The sequence below is a fragment of the Babylonia areolata genome, chromosome 2 (assembly GCF_041734735.1).
Source record: "Babylonia areolata isolate BAREFJ2019XMU chromosome 2, ASM4173473v1, whole genome shotgun sequence".
Lineage (NCBI taxonomy): Eukaryota > Metazoa > Mollusca > Gastropoda > Neogastropoda > Buccinidae > Babylonia > Babylonia areolata.
In genome coordinates this window covers 68713192-68728191 of record NC_134877.1, presented here as the reverse complement: position 1 = coordinate 68728191, position 15000 = coordinate 68713192, and the positions used below count along the sequence as shown (strand labels likewise).

Below are 15000 nucleotides of genomic sequence, written 5' to 3'. Positions count from 1 at the left end.
CATTCTGCTAATTCTTTTTTTTTAGGAAAGACTTTCGTTTATTTTCTATCACCAGAGATTATTCAATGTCAGCATGCTTATAAAATGTGAAGAGGATTAACACAGTAGTGTTAGCGCATGCGATTGCATGCACATGTATATGTATGTATATATATACATATATCCACATGCATCTCTCTCTCTCTATCTCTCTCTCTCTCTCTCTCTGTTGTATTTCTGTTAGTATATAATTTTCAGTTTATATTTGTATTTTTTCACGTTATGCCATCCACAATATTTCTTGATTTCCTGGTGGTACACTTGGTTACGCAGACAAAATTATTCTGTTACGTTCTATTCTAGTCCACAGCAAGGATTGGATTTCAAGGTGATAGAGATATATTATGTGTGTGTTGTTGCAGGTAAGGAACGGCCTCGGTCTGTTCGAGAACGGTGACCGCACCTTTCTGCACGCCTTTGACGGGTTCGCCAAGCTGTCCAGCTGGAGTTTCTACGGCAACGGGACCGCCACCTTCAGCACGAGATTTCTGGGCAGCAGCTTCTACAACGACTCCATGGCGTCGGGAACCATCTCCCCCTACCTGCTGTTCGAGGGCCCCACGCCTCCCTTCGACCTCCTCGAGAGGCTGCAGGCTCTGCTCCGAGGCCTGGACAACATGAACGTCAACGTCTACAGCTTCCCAGGAGACGACAGGGGAGAGCAGGACTACGTGGCGCTCAGCGACTACTGGAAGGCGTACCGGTTCTCTCCCCTGGACCTCAGCACGGGGCGGAGCGTGACGGGGGTGGTGGAGGGGAGGGGGGAGGGGAAGGTGGGGGAGGTGGTGAGCGGAGCCTCGTTCCTGGACCTGCTGTCCTCCGCTCACCCGCTGCCCGAGCCTGGCACGGGGCATCACCTGACCTTCCTGTCCAGCGTGTCCGTGCTGCCGTTCGTCAGGGACCGCCTGCAGCTGGTCAGGATCCGGTCCACCACGGAGCGGGAGGTGGTGGCGGCCTGGCCCGTGGACCGCGTGCCCTACATGCACTCCTTCTCCGTCACCGCCAGTCACGCGCTCCTGCTGGCCCACCCCTTCTACGTCAGCGTGTCGTGCATGGTGTACGAGGCCACGCCCTTCAACTGTCTGGAGTGGAGCCAGCACTCGCCCTCCGCGCTGTACGTGGTGGAGCTGAGGACGGGGAAGGTGGTGGAGCTGTCCATGGAGAACGTGTTCACCATGCACCACATCAATGCCTACGACGCGGGCCCGGGGCGAATCGTCATGGACATCTCCGCCTACCCGGACCCTAGCTTCGTGGGCAGTTTGCGGCTGTCTACCCTGAGGGACCCCGTGGCTCGCAACGCCTTCCCCGCCCACGCACACCTACAGCGCTATCACGTGGACCTGGTGCGCGGGACGGTGACCCGAGTTCACCTGACCCCGCCCTCACCCGCCTTCATCTCCTACCTGGACATGCCCACGCTCAACGAGCGCTTCAGGTCCCGCCGCTACTGCTTCGTCTACGGCCTGGTTCTGAAGACGGACAACGAGACTCTCAGCCACATCGCCATCGTCAAGCGTGACGTCTGCGGGAAGGGCGGCGACAGGTTCTGGCTCGTGCCCCACCACTACCCCGTGGAGCCCGTCTTCGTGCCGCACCCCCAGGGCGTGGAGGAGGACGAGGGGGTGGTGCTGGTGCCCATGATTGACGGGCCGTCAGGGCGGAGTTACATGGCGGTGCTGGACGCTCGGGACCTGAGGGTGGTGAGCCGCGCCGTGCTGCCCACACTGGTGCCTTACTCCCTGCACGGCCGCTTCTTTCAGCACGTTGTATGACCCCCGGCTCACCACGGTCCGTGCTGATTGTAAAGTACAAAGTCATGATGCTACCTTAGCACACAGCACTTCCCTGTGCTTCCACGCTTCAATCCATCCAGTCCAGTTTCTGGACCGAAGAGGTGCTCGTCATACATCGCAACGGTTCCTGCCAGAACTCCACACCAAGACATACATTTTAAAAAAACTTTCTGGTGTGGTGTATGGACTGACAAGAATCGATTGTTGGAATGAACGAGAACTAACCGGAGACATTTCAGTGACACACAAAGCAGTGTGTACTCAGCTGAAAGGTGATCTTTGTTAAATATAGACGGTGTCTTCTCTGACAGAAGGACAGTGTATGTCTATTTTATTTCAAAAGTGTGAATGGTTACCTTAAAAGATTCATACCAAAGTTTAAAAACTTGCCTTCGGTTATACACTTCCTTCCTACATGTTTTCTACAATGTGTGTTTGTCTTGCGGTCCTGTTGGGTGTCTGGTGTGGCTGAACTGCACATAGCATTCATTTCGTTGACCTGTGATGACTTCCAGTGACAGTTTGAACACGTGCAATATGTTGGACCTATTTAGTTTGGTGGCAGTCCAACCCAGAACCATGTCGGATTTTATGAGTGTTGATGGCAGTTGAGCACCACCATTCCTTAATCGTTATATGCTAACTTCTAGTGTTTTCTTTCCGAACTGAATACCATTACTTTCAAGAACAAACGAACTGCTCAACACAGACACAGTTAACTGCAAGGACTTACAGGAGTGGGGGTACGAATCAGACTTGGAGCACTTTCTGACCTCAAACTGTCGAAAGTTAACAGATCTTGCTTTCGTCAGATTCGACGTACGCTTCGCTAGCTCCCTGATGTCGACGGTTTTACAACGTGACTGTTAGCTCACCAGTTTGCACAATGTCCTCGGCATTCGATGCTTGTGAGTTGTTTGTCGGTACAAAAAAAAAAAAGAAAAAAAAAGAAGAAAAAAAAGGCTGCATTCATACAAATGCATACACCCGATGATGACAGACGATGATGATTCTGACACTTTGCATATCTACACAGTGTATTTTTGAAGTTTTTTTTTTTCTTCTTCTTTCTCCAACACCATTGTGCCAGTCAGTCTTGCCTCTCGTGTTTGGCCAGTTTCTGCGCCTTTAACTGATGATCCAACTCATTGCGAATCCAGTTGGCACTGCAATAACGTTGTTCAACGCAGAATATTTCAACCCGGAATTAGAAGTCTGTTATTTTTGTTGTTGTTGTTGTTGTTGTTGATGGTGGTGGTAGTGTTGGTTGTGGAGGTAATGTTGTTGTTGTTGTTGTTGTTGATGGTGGTGGTAGTGTTGGTTGTGGAGGTAGTGTTGGTGGTGTTGTTGTTGTTGGTGGTGGTGTTTTATTTTTCTTTCCAGAAAATTCATAAAAATAAATCGGTCAGGATGAGACGTGAACGGCGTTTCCAACTGCAGCATGGTACCAGCAATGGTTTATTGGATGTCTGTCTGTTTCACTGTAAGCGAGAGAAACAGACAGACACAGAGAGAGAGAGAGAGAGAGAGAGAGAGAGAGAGAGAGAGAGAGAGAGGCGGAGAGACAAAAAGAGAGAGAAGGGTTGAGAGAGAGAATGAGAGAGAAGAGAAAGAAGAGAGAAAGAGAGAGAGGGGTGGGGAGACAAAAAGAGAGAGAAGGGTTGAGAGAGAAGAGAAAGAAAGAGGGAGAGAGAAGAGAGAGAGAGAGAGAGAGAGAGAGAGGGGGGGGGGCGGGGGGGGCGGAGAGAGAGAGAGATAGAGACAGGCAGACAGACAGACAGACAGGCAGACAGACAGACAGACAGAGAGAGAGAGGTGGGGAGAGAAAAAGAGAGAAGGGTTGAGAGAGAGAGACAGAATGAGAGAGAAGATAGAGAAAGAGTGAGAGGGAGAGAGAGAAGAGAGAAAGAGTGTGTTTTTGTATGTGTGTGTGTGTGTGTGTGTGTGTGTGTGTGTGTGTGTGTGTGTGTGTGTGTGTGTGTGTGTGTGTGTGTGTGTGTGTGTGTGTGAGGACGGAAGCAGTTGTGTTAACAACATAATGAATCACTAATCATGTAACAGTTTCTGCAGCATATAAAAATTATGACGAAGCGCAGTATAATTCAACATCATCATTGTTATTATTTTTATCTTTCTAAATTAATTAAATATATGTTTCTATCATTATCGTTATTGATATTATTATTATTATTATTATTACTATTCGTTTTCGTTTCCTTCCTTTTCATCGCTATTAATTTTTTCTTGTTCTTACTGTTGTAATTTCCAATCCGTTAAGAAGCTGTTCTCAGTCCTGTGATTCGGAATGTCGACATGATATAAATCGCACTGTGTGGTGATTTGAAAATTGACTATTGCAGATTTCATTCATGTTTGTTAGAGACTATGTGTTTGCTCACTGGCTCACAAACTGCATGCTCACTGGCTCACAAACTGCATGCTCACTGGCTCACAAACTGCATGCTCACTGGCTCACAAACTGCATGCTCACTGGCTCACAAACTGCACAGCACAGTGAACAAAGTGAAGGCTGTGCGCGAGTGAACTGATATTGTTTGTTTCAGGATTGATGCATAGAATGACCAGAAAGTTTTTACCCTGTGTGTGTGTGTGTGTGTGTGTGTGTGTGTGTGTGTGTGTGCTTGTAAGCGGAAAATAAGTGTTTTATTACATGACTTCATAGTGTGTGTGTGTGTGTGTGTGTGTGTGTGTGTGTGTGTGTGTGTGTGTGTGTACCTAATGCAAATATTATAATTATATATTATATACAGAATGTTATGAGAAACCGGTACAGCGAAGGGGCAACAAGCTGCACGATGTATCATTACTGGTTGAACAATGTGTTACAGAATGACGCAAAGAGCATGTAAATTGTGTTCCCTACAGTATTTTTCTAGTGCATTTTTTTTATATGCGTGTTTTCAGCCCTGGATCAGCTCTTTAGGTATTTAGCCTCTGAACAATCGTAAAACGTGATCAGTGACATTAAGATGAAGGGAACGAACTGATCCGAGGCACGGACCCTAAGCGACAACGAGAGTTGCCTCCAATGGACCACAACCAACATGAAACATGAACCATACCTCACCTTGTCTGTTATATATACTTATGTTTATGCGAAGCGGTTTTTAAAATTTATATATATATATATATATGTATAACACCAACTGAGGAGGAGCTGACGCAATGATCTACGTCGTCTAAGGCATGTCGTAGGTTTATGTGCATGACTTGATGTGACTGTCCTTGTGCCTGATTTTATTTTCCAGTGAGAAAAAAAAAACAGTTTTCTTGGATCGATATTCATGGTTTTCCATCACTGATATGGCGCTTTCTAGTGGGTTGGGTTGTGAGCAACAATGATAGATAGATACATAGAAATTAATAGATAAATGTTGGTTTTGAAGAGGATGGATGGATATGGATACTTATATAGCGCCTATCCTCGGTCGGAGACCAAGCTCTAAGCGCTTTACAAACACAGTCATAATTTGCAAAACAGGCTGCCTACCTGGGCAGAGCCGCTGACAGCTGCCACTGGGCGCTCATCATTCGTTTCCTGTGTCATTCAGTCAGGTTTCACTGAGTCACGCTCAAATACAGACATGTAACACTTCATGTGTACGGCCATTTTGTTTATTTACCCCGCATTTAGGCAGCCATACTCCATTTTCGAAGGGGTGGGGGTATGCATGCTGGGTGTGTTCTTGTTTTCGAACGCTGACATGGATTACAGGATCCAAGTTTAACGTGTGTATTTGATCTTCTGCGTGCGCATACACACGAGTGGGGTTTAGACACTAGCAGGTCTGCACATATGTTGACGGACGTGAGAAGTCGGAAAATTTCCACCAAATGCGGTTACCGATATTCGAACCCGGAATCCTCAGATTGAAATTCCAGCGCTTCAACCATTCGGCTGTTGCGCCTGCCGAGAAGCCAGTCTTCAAGTGTAAGGGGCGACCACCCTATATTTTTTGAGCGAACAGATAATCAGAAACTGTCTGCCTCTCCAGCACTTAACCACATGACTGAATGAATGACGTCACTTGGTCGATTAATTTTGTTTAGCTATGCAGCTTTCTAGCTTGATGTCTGGTGTGCATTTTTGGCGGGAGGGGGGTGGTGACGGTGGTGGTGTTAAATCTGTGGGGAAAAAAAGGAAAAAAAAAAAAAAAAAGTAAAAAAAGGAAAGAAAAAGGTTTTGCAAACTGATCAAAGGGGAAGCATTCGGGAATGACTAAATTGGATCAAACAATTGTGTAGTTGTTTCCCTTAGTTTGAGACCCATTCTTATAACGTGGCAATACTCTGCCTCCAATAGGCTAACAGCGTGTGGGAAGAAAACAGAAAGAAATGTAAAAAGAAAGAAAGACAAAGAAACCCCCAAAACAAACAAAAAAACCAAACAAACCAAAAACAAAAACAAACAAACAAAAAACAACAACAAAAAACAAAAAAAAAAAAAAAAAAAAAAAAAAAAAAAAAAAAAAAAAAGAAAGAAAGAAGAAAAGAGAAAGATATAAAGAAAGAAAAGAGAAATAAACCAAAAATACAAGTACATTCCTTGCCGTGCGCTTTCGTTTTGAACTCCCTTGCTGTCAGTGTTGGTAATCACTGAATGATTATGTGGTGAACTCGTCTTAACTATTTTATGACAGAACTGAGAGCTTTGCTGAATCACGCACGCATTTGGGTACTGATGAATGAGACTGATTTGACATTTGTTCAGAAAGTTTGAAGATCAAAAGCAATAAAACATCCCAGAGCACTTGCGGTGTCTTGTGTACTTATTTATTTATCGACTAATAGATTCCATGTTCCTGTGTTTTGTTTGTTTAGTTGAAAATATTTGTTTTAATTTTATTACATTTCGGCATAAGATCGACATGCATGATAGTATTTTATACACATCCATACACATACACACACATACACACATACACAGGCGACAGAAACCCTCCCTCCACACACACACACTAAGCAAAAAAATGGCAGATGAAATTAGGCTGCTAATAGAGGAACGTAAAATCATTCATGAATTAGCTAAACAAACTAACAAACCAGAAGACTGACTACAATTTCGGCGTTTTAGGAACTATGTTACATATATAGAAAAAAAAAAAAGAAGACAACTTGAGTTTATCACCAATTTAGAAAATAAAATGACTTCATCCAATTTTGGAACAAAGAATGGTAGAAACTTGTCAAGTCATTTTTGAGAAAAAAGGTGTTGGGTCAGATGAAATCCCCCCTATTATATCTAACGGTATTGTCCATTATAATATCAAAGATAAAGCTGATGTTTTAAATAACCTTTTCATTTCACAATCTGTTCTTGAAGATAGCGAAAAAGATTTACCTGACATTCCATTCCTCGACTTGGGACTTACAGAAATATCGCTTATTGCTTGTGATGTTGAAGGTGTTATTGTAAATCTAAATAAAAATAAAGCAGTAGGGCCAGATCTTGTCCATAATAAATTGTTGATCTCCTCATTGCCAACCACTAACTAGGATTTTCAACAAAAGCCTTCATGAATCAAAATATCATCTGACATGGAAAACAGCACATGTAAATCCTCTGCGGCATATAAAAAGCTTCAAAGGAACTTTGTAGCAATTACCGCCCAAATTCTTTACTTGGCTGTCTTGGTAAAGTCCTTGAGAGATGCATCCATAAGCAAGTTTACAAGTTTTTTTCATCAAATCATATTTTGTCTCCTTCTCAGTCAGGGTTTATTCCTGGTGATTCGACAGTAAATCAGTTGCTCTGTATTTATAATGACTTATGCTCATCTTTTGATAATGGAGTCACAACCCAAGCTGTGTACTTTGATATATCTAAAGCTTTTGATCGAGTTTGGCATAAGGAACTTCTTCTAAAGTTAAGAGCTAATGGCATATGAGGCAAACTACTTGACTGGTTTTCCGATTATCTCTCTAACCGTATCCAAGCAGTTGTTATAATGAGTGATAAGTCTGATTGCAAAGGAATACCAGCATGTGTTCTTCAAGGCTCTGTACTTGGTCCATTATTATTCCTTATTTATATCAATGATCAATGATATTGTGTACACATCCATTCAAACATTAAGCTATTTGCAGATGATACAAATATGTCCTTATTACTAAGCAACCCAAACATCCGTGCACAAACACTCAATTCTGACTTAGAAAAGATAGATTCTTGGGCTAAGCGATGGAAAATCAAATTAAATGAAGGGAAAACTGAGTTATCAAATAATTTTTCTCGAAACATTGACACAATTTTACCTCTTACTTTTGGCAACACACCATTACAAAGTACAGACACACATAAACATCTAGGTGTCATACTCCTTCGTCTAGGGATTAGTGATTTAAGAGAAGATGTGTTCAACAGACATTAATAAACGACCCACTTTGTGCCTGTGGCACTGCAAGCGAAACTGCTGAACATTATTTATCATTTTGTCAAGACTTTCATATGGCTCAGGCAAACACAATCTTAACTTTATCTCCAAACTACATCCACGTTAAAACTCTGTTGTATGGAGATCCTGATCTCCAAACTCATACAGATATGTTCATATTTCAAACTGTTCACCAGTTTATCTCCAATTCAAATAGATTTTAACTTAGAAAGTATTGTGAAGAACGGGTACAACACGATTCTGTTTGTTAAATATGTGTTGGATGTCCTAATCATATCATATACTTGACTGACCAAAATTAATGTTCAAAGTTGAATAGATTGGCCAATGATCTGTCAGAATTTCTCCTCTCCCCTCTGCTCCCCCTCCCCCACCACCACCTTACCCACCATTCTTCTAAACTTTTGTTTTCCCCTTCGTGTTTCTCTTCTATCAGGCCGATTCCTCTGTTGACAATAATTTAATCTCATGTTAATATTGATATTAGTATTATTTTACTATATTTTGCATTTATTTGTTTTATTTCAATATTTCATCACTTACTGATTATGAATGTTATTTGATACAATTGATAATATGGTTTATCAGCCGTCATGTTAAAATTGAAGTGCAACGTTGTGAGCACAGTATAAGCTTTAAGCTTGTTGATGCTCTTTTGTCTTTGTTTGCATTGTAATCATGTGTACTGTTGAACAATTAAAGATTATTTACCCCCCCCCCCCCCGCCCCCCCCAAAAAAAGGGCAAAAACCCCCCAACCAAACAAAAAACCAACAACAAAAAACACAAACGAAACCCACACGGTGGATTGGAACGAGCAAACGAACAAACAAACGAACAAACAAACGCAAACAAACACAGACACAAAACGATGTGATGGGGATACTTTGTAGCTGTGAAAACAGTAACATTGCGACTGAGATGCTTCATAACGACAATTTTTCGTTGAAAAATAAAAGGAAGAAGAAAAAAAAAAAGAAGCAGAAGAAGAAGAAGAGGAAGAAGAAAAGAAGAAGAAGAAGAAGAAAAAGAAGAAGAAGAAGAAAGAAAGACATATGCATCAGTGATCTTAGCAGTTCACTCAAAGCCCGTCGAACCCAAGACTTTCCTGCATCAGTTTTGCTGATGAAGGTGATGTGCCACCACCGAAATACACGAGTAAATTGAAACTTCTTGATTCCACTAAAGCAGACAAACAATAATAATAATTAAAAAAAAAGCCGTCTGGAATAAGCTAAGAAATGAAAGTACATGTTATCAACGAAACAATAATTCTATGAAATAACCGCTTGTAATTTGTCAAGTGTGAGTTGGAAACACCCTTATTCTCCGTTTTTGTTAATCAAACAACCGCTTTTGGCCTTCGCTGCCGATTTCAGTGTAAGGGAGGGAACTATTTTATAACTAGACCAATCTCCGATATCGGTATAAGTTATCGTTCTTTCTATTGCACCTGCCGTTATCCTTGGTGTTTTTGTTGCTCGCAACTTGGTGTCGTTCAAATTCTGTGGTTTTGCTTGAATTGTTTATTTTTCTCGGTGTGTTAGCTTCGCATGAATTTAGCCGTGTTTGTTTATTTCTTTTTTTTTCCTTTTCTATGTAGTATTATATGCATATATGATTGCCTGGATGTGTGTGCATACAGGTTTGTGAGAATATACTTGTATGCAGTGAGAGAGAGAGAGGGATTTATCTTTGTTATTTAATTATGTATTTATTCATCCGTTCGTCAGTTTCCTTATTCTTTTTTGTATTTCTTTGTTTTGTTCACACTACTGCTGCTACTGCTGCTGCTGCTACTAACACTACTAACACTACCACTGCTGCTGCTGCTACTACTATTACAACTGCTGCTGTTACTATTAATACTACTACCAACTGATGATGATGACAAAAATAAAGCAAACAAACAAACGAGATGAAAAGAAAACCGGCACCAGCTGCTGTACATCAGTTCTCGCGACACAGACACAGACTCTGATTCACACATCTTCACTTCCTTCACATCCTCCTGCCCCCCGCCCGACCCCCCACCCCCTCCTGCCCCTCAAACCCCCCCTGCCCACTCCTCCCTCGCAACCCCCACGGTCACCGACGATGGCTAATCAGCACATTAACTTTAATATGTACTGTGCACATGGCTGCATGCACGTACACACTCACACACACACACACACACACACAGGCCGAACGCAGAAAGAGGAAAACAAGGAGGAGGAGGAGGAAGAAAAGGAGGGAGAGAGACATGGCGATAATCAGAACCATGTTTACACCTCGAGATATGGCCCAGTTTGCAGCCGAGAAACGGCTTATCATACTGGCTGGTGTTGCGACTGCCCAGTGGACTCCACAACACCCCCATCCCCAAACACACACACACACACACACACACAGTAACACTGTCATAAACATATTAACCACAGTTAGAGGATCAGCATAAAGTATGACACTATAATTAAACACAGACATGTAATTAACAACAGTCTGTTGAACAGTATAAAATCAAGGTGTCTTATCACACAGGCATACACACTAGCACACACTTTGTGGAGTAAACATCAATCGTTTACAGTTGTTTAAAGGGCTGAACTTAGTTTTACGGGAAAAGAAGCTGCATTTAGATTTGAGAGTTTTGAATATCGAAACAGACAACAGAGCTTTTGCGCGTTGCCTTAGCGACAGAAAGTTATACGGCCGGGGATTATCATCAACATCTTCCTCCAGGCAAACACGCCCGTTGGGCGTTTGCTTAGAGTTAAGAATGTAGTATACATAGAGAGAGCGAGAGAGAGAGAGAGAGAGAGAGAGAGAGAGGAGGGAGAGAGAGAGAGACAGAGAAAGTTAGCGACAGAGAGGGAGAGAGAGAGTGAGAGGGGAGGGAGAGAGAGACACACACACACACAGAACGACAGAGAAAGAGAGAGAGAGAAAGGGAGAGAGAGAGAGGGGAGGGAGAGAGAGAGAGAGAGAGAGAGAGAGCGACAGAGAGAGACAGAGAGAGAGAGAGAGAGAGAGAGACAGAGAGAGAGAGAGAGAGGGAGGGAGGGAGAGAGAGAGGAGGGAGAGAGACACACACAGAGAGAGAGCGACAGAGAGGGAGAGAGAGAGTGAGAGGGGAGGGAGAGAGAGAGACACACACACACAGAGCGACAGAGAAAGAGAGAGAGAAAGGGAGAGAGAGAGGGGAGGGAGAGAGAGAGACAGAGAGAGAGAGAGCGACAGAGAGAGACAGAGAGAGAGAGAGAGAGAGAGAGAGAGAGAGAGAGAGAGAGAGAGAGAGAGAGAGAGTATACGTAACTTCCCGTGGAGTTGGGAACATTCTTAAAAATCAACGATAAGCAAAATTAGCGTTGCTAAGTACGCTCATGCAAGTAAACCACCAACCCTGAACTGCAGAGAACTGCTCGTTTCGCATTTTTCTCACCAGGATTCTCAGCACTGTTTTACATGATGCATGTTGAGCGGTGGCTAAGTGGTAGTGCGTCCGACAAGGAAACGAGTGGCCATGGGTTCCAGTCCCATAGTTTTTAAACCCCACATTCCCCTTCACCAGACCTTGAATGGTGGTCTGGGTGCTAGTGTTTTTTTTCTTCTTAAATTTTTTTTAAATGTCACGATAATCCGAGGCCCCGTGCACAGGATGCACTTGGCGCAGCACCTCTTTGCGCTAAATGATAACGTAATACAATACAATGCAATGGTAAACGTAATACAATACAATGCAATGGTAAACGTAATACAATACAATGCAATGGTAAACGTAATACAATACAATGTAATGGTTAACGTAATACAATACAATGCAATGGTTAACGTAATACAATACAATGCAATGGTTAACGTAATACAATACAATGTAATGGTAAACGTAATACAATACAATGCAATGGTTAACGTAATACAATACAATGTAATGGTAAACGTAATACAATACAATGTAATGGTAAACGTAATACAATACAATGTAATGGTAAACGTAATACAATACAATGTAATGGTTAACGTAATACAATACAATGTAATGGTAAACGTAATACAATACAATGTAATGGTAAACGTAATACAATACAATGTAATGGTAAACGTAATACAATACAATGCAATGGGTAACGTAATACAATACAATGTAATGGTTAACGTAATACAATACAATGTAATGGTTAACGTAATACAATACAATGTAATGGTTAACGTAATACAATACAATGTAATGGTAAACGTAATACAATACAATGTAATGGTTAACGTAATACAATACAATGCAATGGTAAACGTAATACAATACAATGTAATGGTAAACGTAATACAATACAATGTAATGGTAAACGTAATACAATACAATGTGATGCAATACCAACGCCGGGAAGCATTCGCTTTTTCAGTGTTTTTATTTGTTTGTCTGTCATTGGCTATTGTTGTTGTTGTTGTCTGAAGAAAATTTTTTTTAATTCTCGAAATCCACCGCTGCATCAACATTCTTTCTATATGTTAATTCTCTCTCTCTCTCTCTCTCTCTCTCTCTCTCTCTCTCTCTCTCTCTCTCGTTTCTGTCTTCCGTTTTTTTTTTCTCTGACTGTTTTTCCCTATATGTTCCTTATTTTTCCTTATTTATTTATTTACTTATTTATTTTTTTAAATGTCTGCCTGTCTCAACGAATTTCTCTCTCTCCGCCCTCCTCCTCCTTCTTCCCCTCCTTCTCCTCCTCCTCCTTCTCCCCCTCCTTCTTCTCTTCCTCCTTCTCCCCCTCCTTCTTCTCTTCCTCCTTCTCCCCCTCCTTCTTCTCTTCCTCCCCCCTCCTTCTTCTCCTCCTCCTTCTCCCCCTCCTTCTCCTCCTACTCCTTCTCCCCCTCCTTCTTCTCTTCCTCCTTCTCCCCCTCCTTCTTCTCTTCCTCCCCCCCCTCCTTCTCCTCCTCCTCCTTCTCCCCCTCCTTCTTCTCTTCCTCCTTCTCCCCCTCCTTCTTCTCTTCCTCCCCCCCTCCTTCTCCTCCTCCTCCTTCTCCCCCTCCTTCTTCTCTTCCTCCTTCTCCTCCTCCTTCTCCTCCTCCTGCTCCTTCTCCTCCTCCTTCTCCTCCTCCTTCTCCCCCTCCTTCTCCCCTCCTTCTTCTCTTCCTCCTTCTCCCCCTCCTTCTTCTCTTCCTCCCCCCCCTCCTTCTTCTCTTCCTCCTTCTCCCCCTCCTCCTTCTCCCCCTCCTTCTTCTCTTCCTCCCCCCTCCTTCTTCTCTTCCTCCTTCTCCCCCTCCTTCTTCTCTTCCTCCTTCTCCCCCTCCTTCTTCTCTTCCTCCCCCCCTCCTTCTCCTCCTCCTCCTTCTTCTCTTCCTCCTTCTCCCCCTCCTTCTTCTCTTCCTCCCCCCTTCCTTCTTCTCTTCCTCCTTCTCTCCCTCCTTCTTCTCTTCCTCCTTCTCCCCCTCCTTCTTCTCTTCCTCCCCCCCTCCTTCTTTTCCCCCTTCTCCCCCTCCTTCTTCTCTTCCTCCTTCTCCCCCTCCTTCTTCTCTTCCTCCCCCCCTCCTTCTTCTCTTCCTCCTTCTCCCCCTCCTTCTTCTCTTCCTCTCCCCCCCCTTCTTCTCTTCCTCCTTCTCCCCCTCCTTCTTCTCTTCCTCCCCCCCTCCTTCTTCTCTTCCTCGTCCTCCTTCTTCTCCTCCTCCTTCTCTTCTTCTTTGTTTCATTCTTAACGTTTTAACAGATTCACCACATTGTCTTTTTTTAAGTTTTTATCTGCCACCTTTATGCTTCAATTTCATCCAAGATATTTTTTTTCTTTTCTTTTTTCTTTTCTTTTTAATTTTTAAGTTTGATGTCTTTCATGCTTTATTTACAGTGCATGGATTCGGGCCATGTGATTTGCATGTCGACCGCTTCTGTGCTTGGTTTGTTTTCTTTCTTTTGAGACCATTCTTTTTCCATACATTTTTTTTTCTCTTCGCCGAATATTCATTAGAAAGGGTGAACAATTCAGATCGCTCAGTGTGTGTGGTCGTTCGTCCCTACCGTTACATGTGTGTGTGTGTGTGTGTGTGTGTGTGTGTGTGTGTGTGTGTGTGTGTGTGTGTGTGTGTGTGTGTGTGTGTGTGTGTGTGTCTGTGTCTGTGTCTGTGTGTGTGTGAACGCGTACACGCAATCATACATACTTACGTGGCGTGCGCGTAAGATACGAGTGCGCGTGAGCCTCCGAAACAGTACTAAACAAAAGTCTTATTGCTCCATGTCGCAATTCAAAGACAGAAAACAACAGCAACAACAAAACAACGAGAATACCTTCCATCCTTCTATCAGTTGACACAGAGGAATTTAATCAAGGGTATAAATGAATGTCCGCTGGTTGGTAAAACAATACGTTTCCTCCCTTTGAAGTATTCCTTTTTTTCTTCATAAATGTCGAAGCAGATATTTGATTTGATTTGTAACCATATTCAAAATCTCCATTCACTGAAATCTACCAAGAGCCTGATGAACAGATTGTCGGTCTAAATAAAAAAACAAACAAACAAACAAAAAAACTAAACAAAAAACAAAACAAAAACAAAACAAAAAAACAAAAACAAAACAACAACAACAAAAATCAAACAATCAAATAAAAAAAAAAAAGCCTGATGAACAGATTGTCGGTCTAAATAAAAAAAACAAAAACAAAAATCAAACAATCAAATAAATAAATAAATAAATGTATGAATAAATAAATGAATAGATAAAAAGAATAATAAGAAGAAATAGATAAATAAATAAATGAAAAAAAGACAAATAGACAAACAGAC

General features: G+C 42.6%; 1 protein-coding gene across 1 annotated transcript in view; it reads left to right on the top strand.

Moving 5' to 3' along the window:
• LOC143279560 (retinoid isomerohydrolase-like) overlaps positions 1–3052 on the top strand; it is a 22912-nt gene extending 19860 nt beyond the window's left edge. The window contains exon 2 of the mRNA XM_076583637.1: positions 402–3052. Coding sequence (XP_076439752.1) covers positions 402–1814 — 1413 coding nt within the window. The 3' untranslated portion in view covers positions 1815–3052. The remainder of the gene's footprint in view (positions 1–401) is intronic.
• Positions 3053–15000: the final 11948 nt, after the last annotated feature.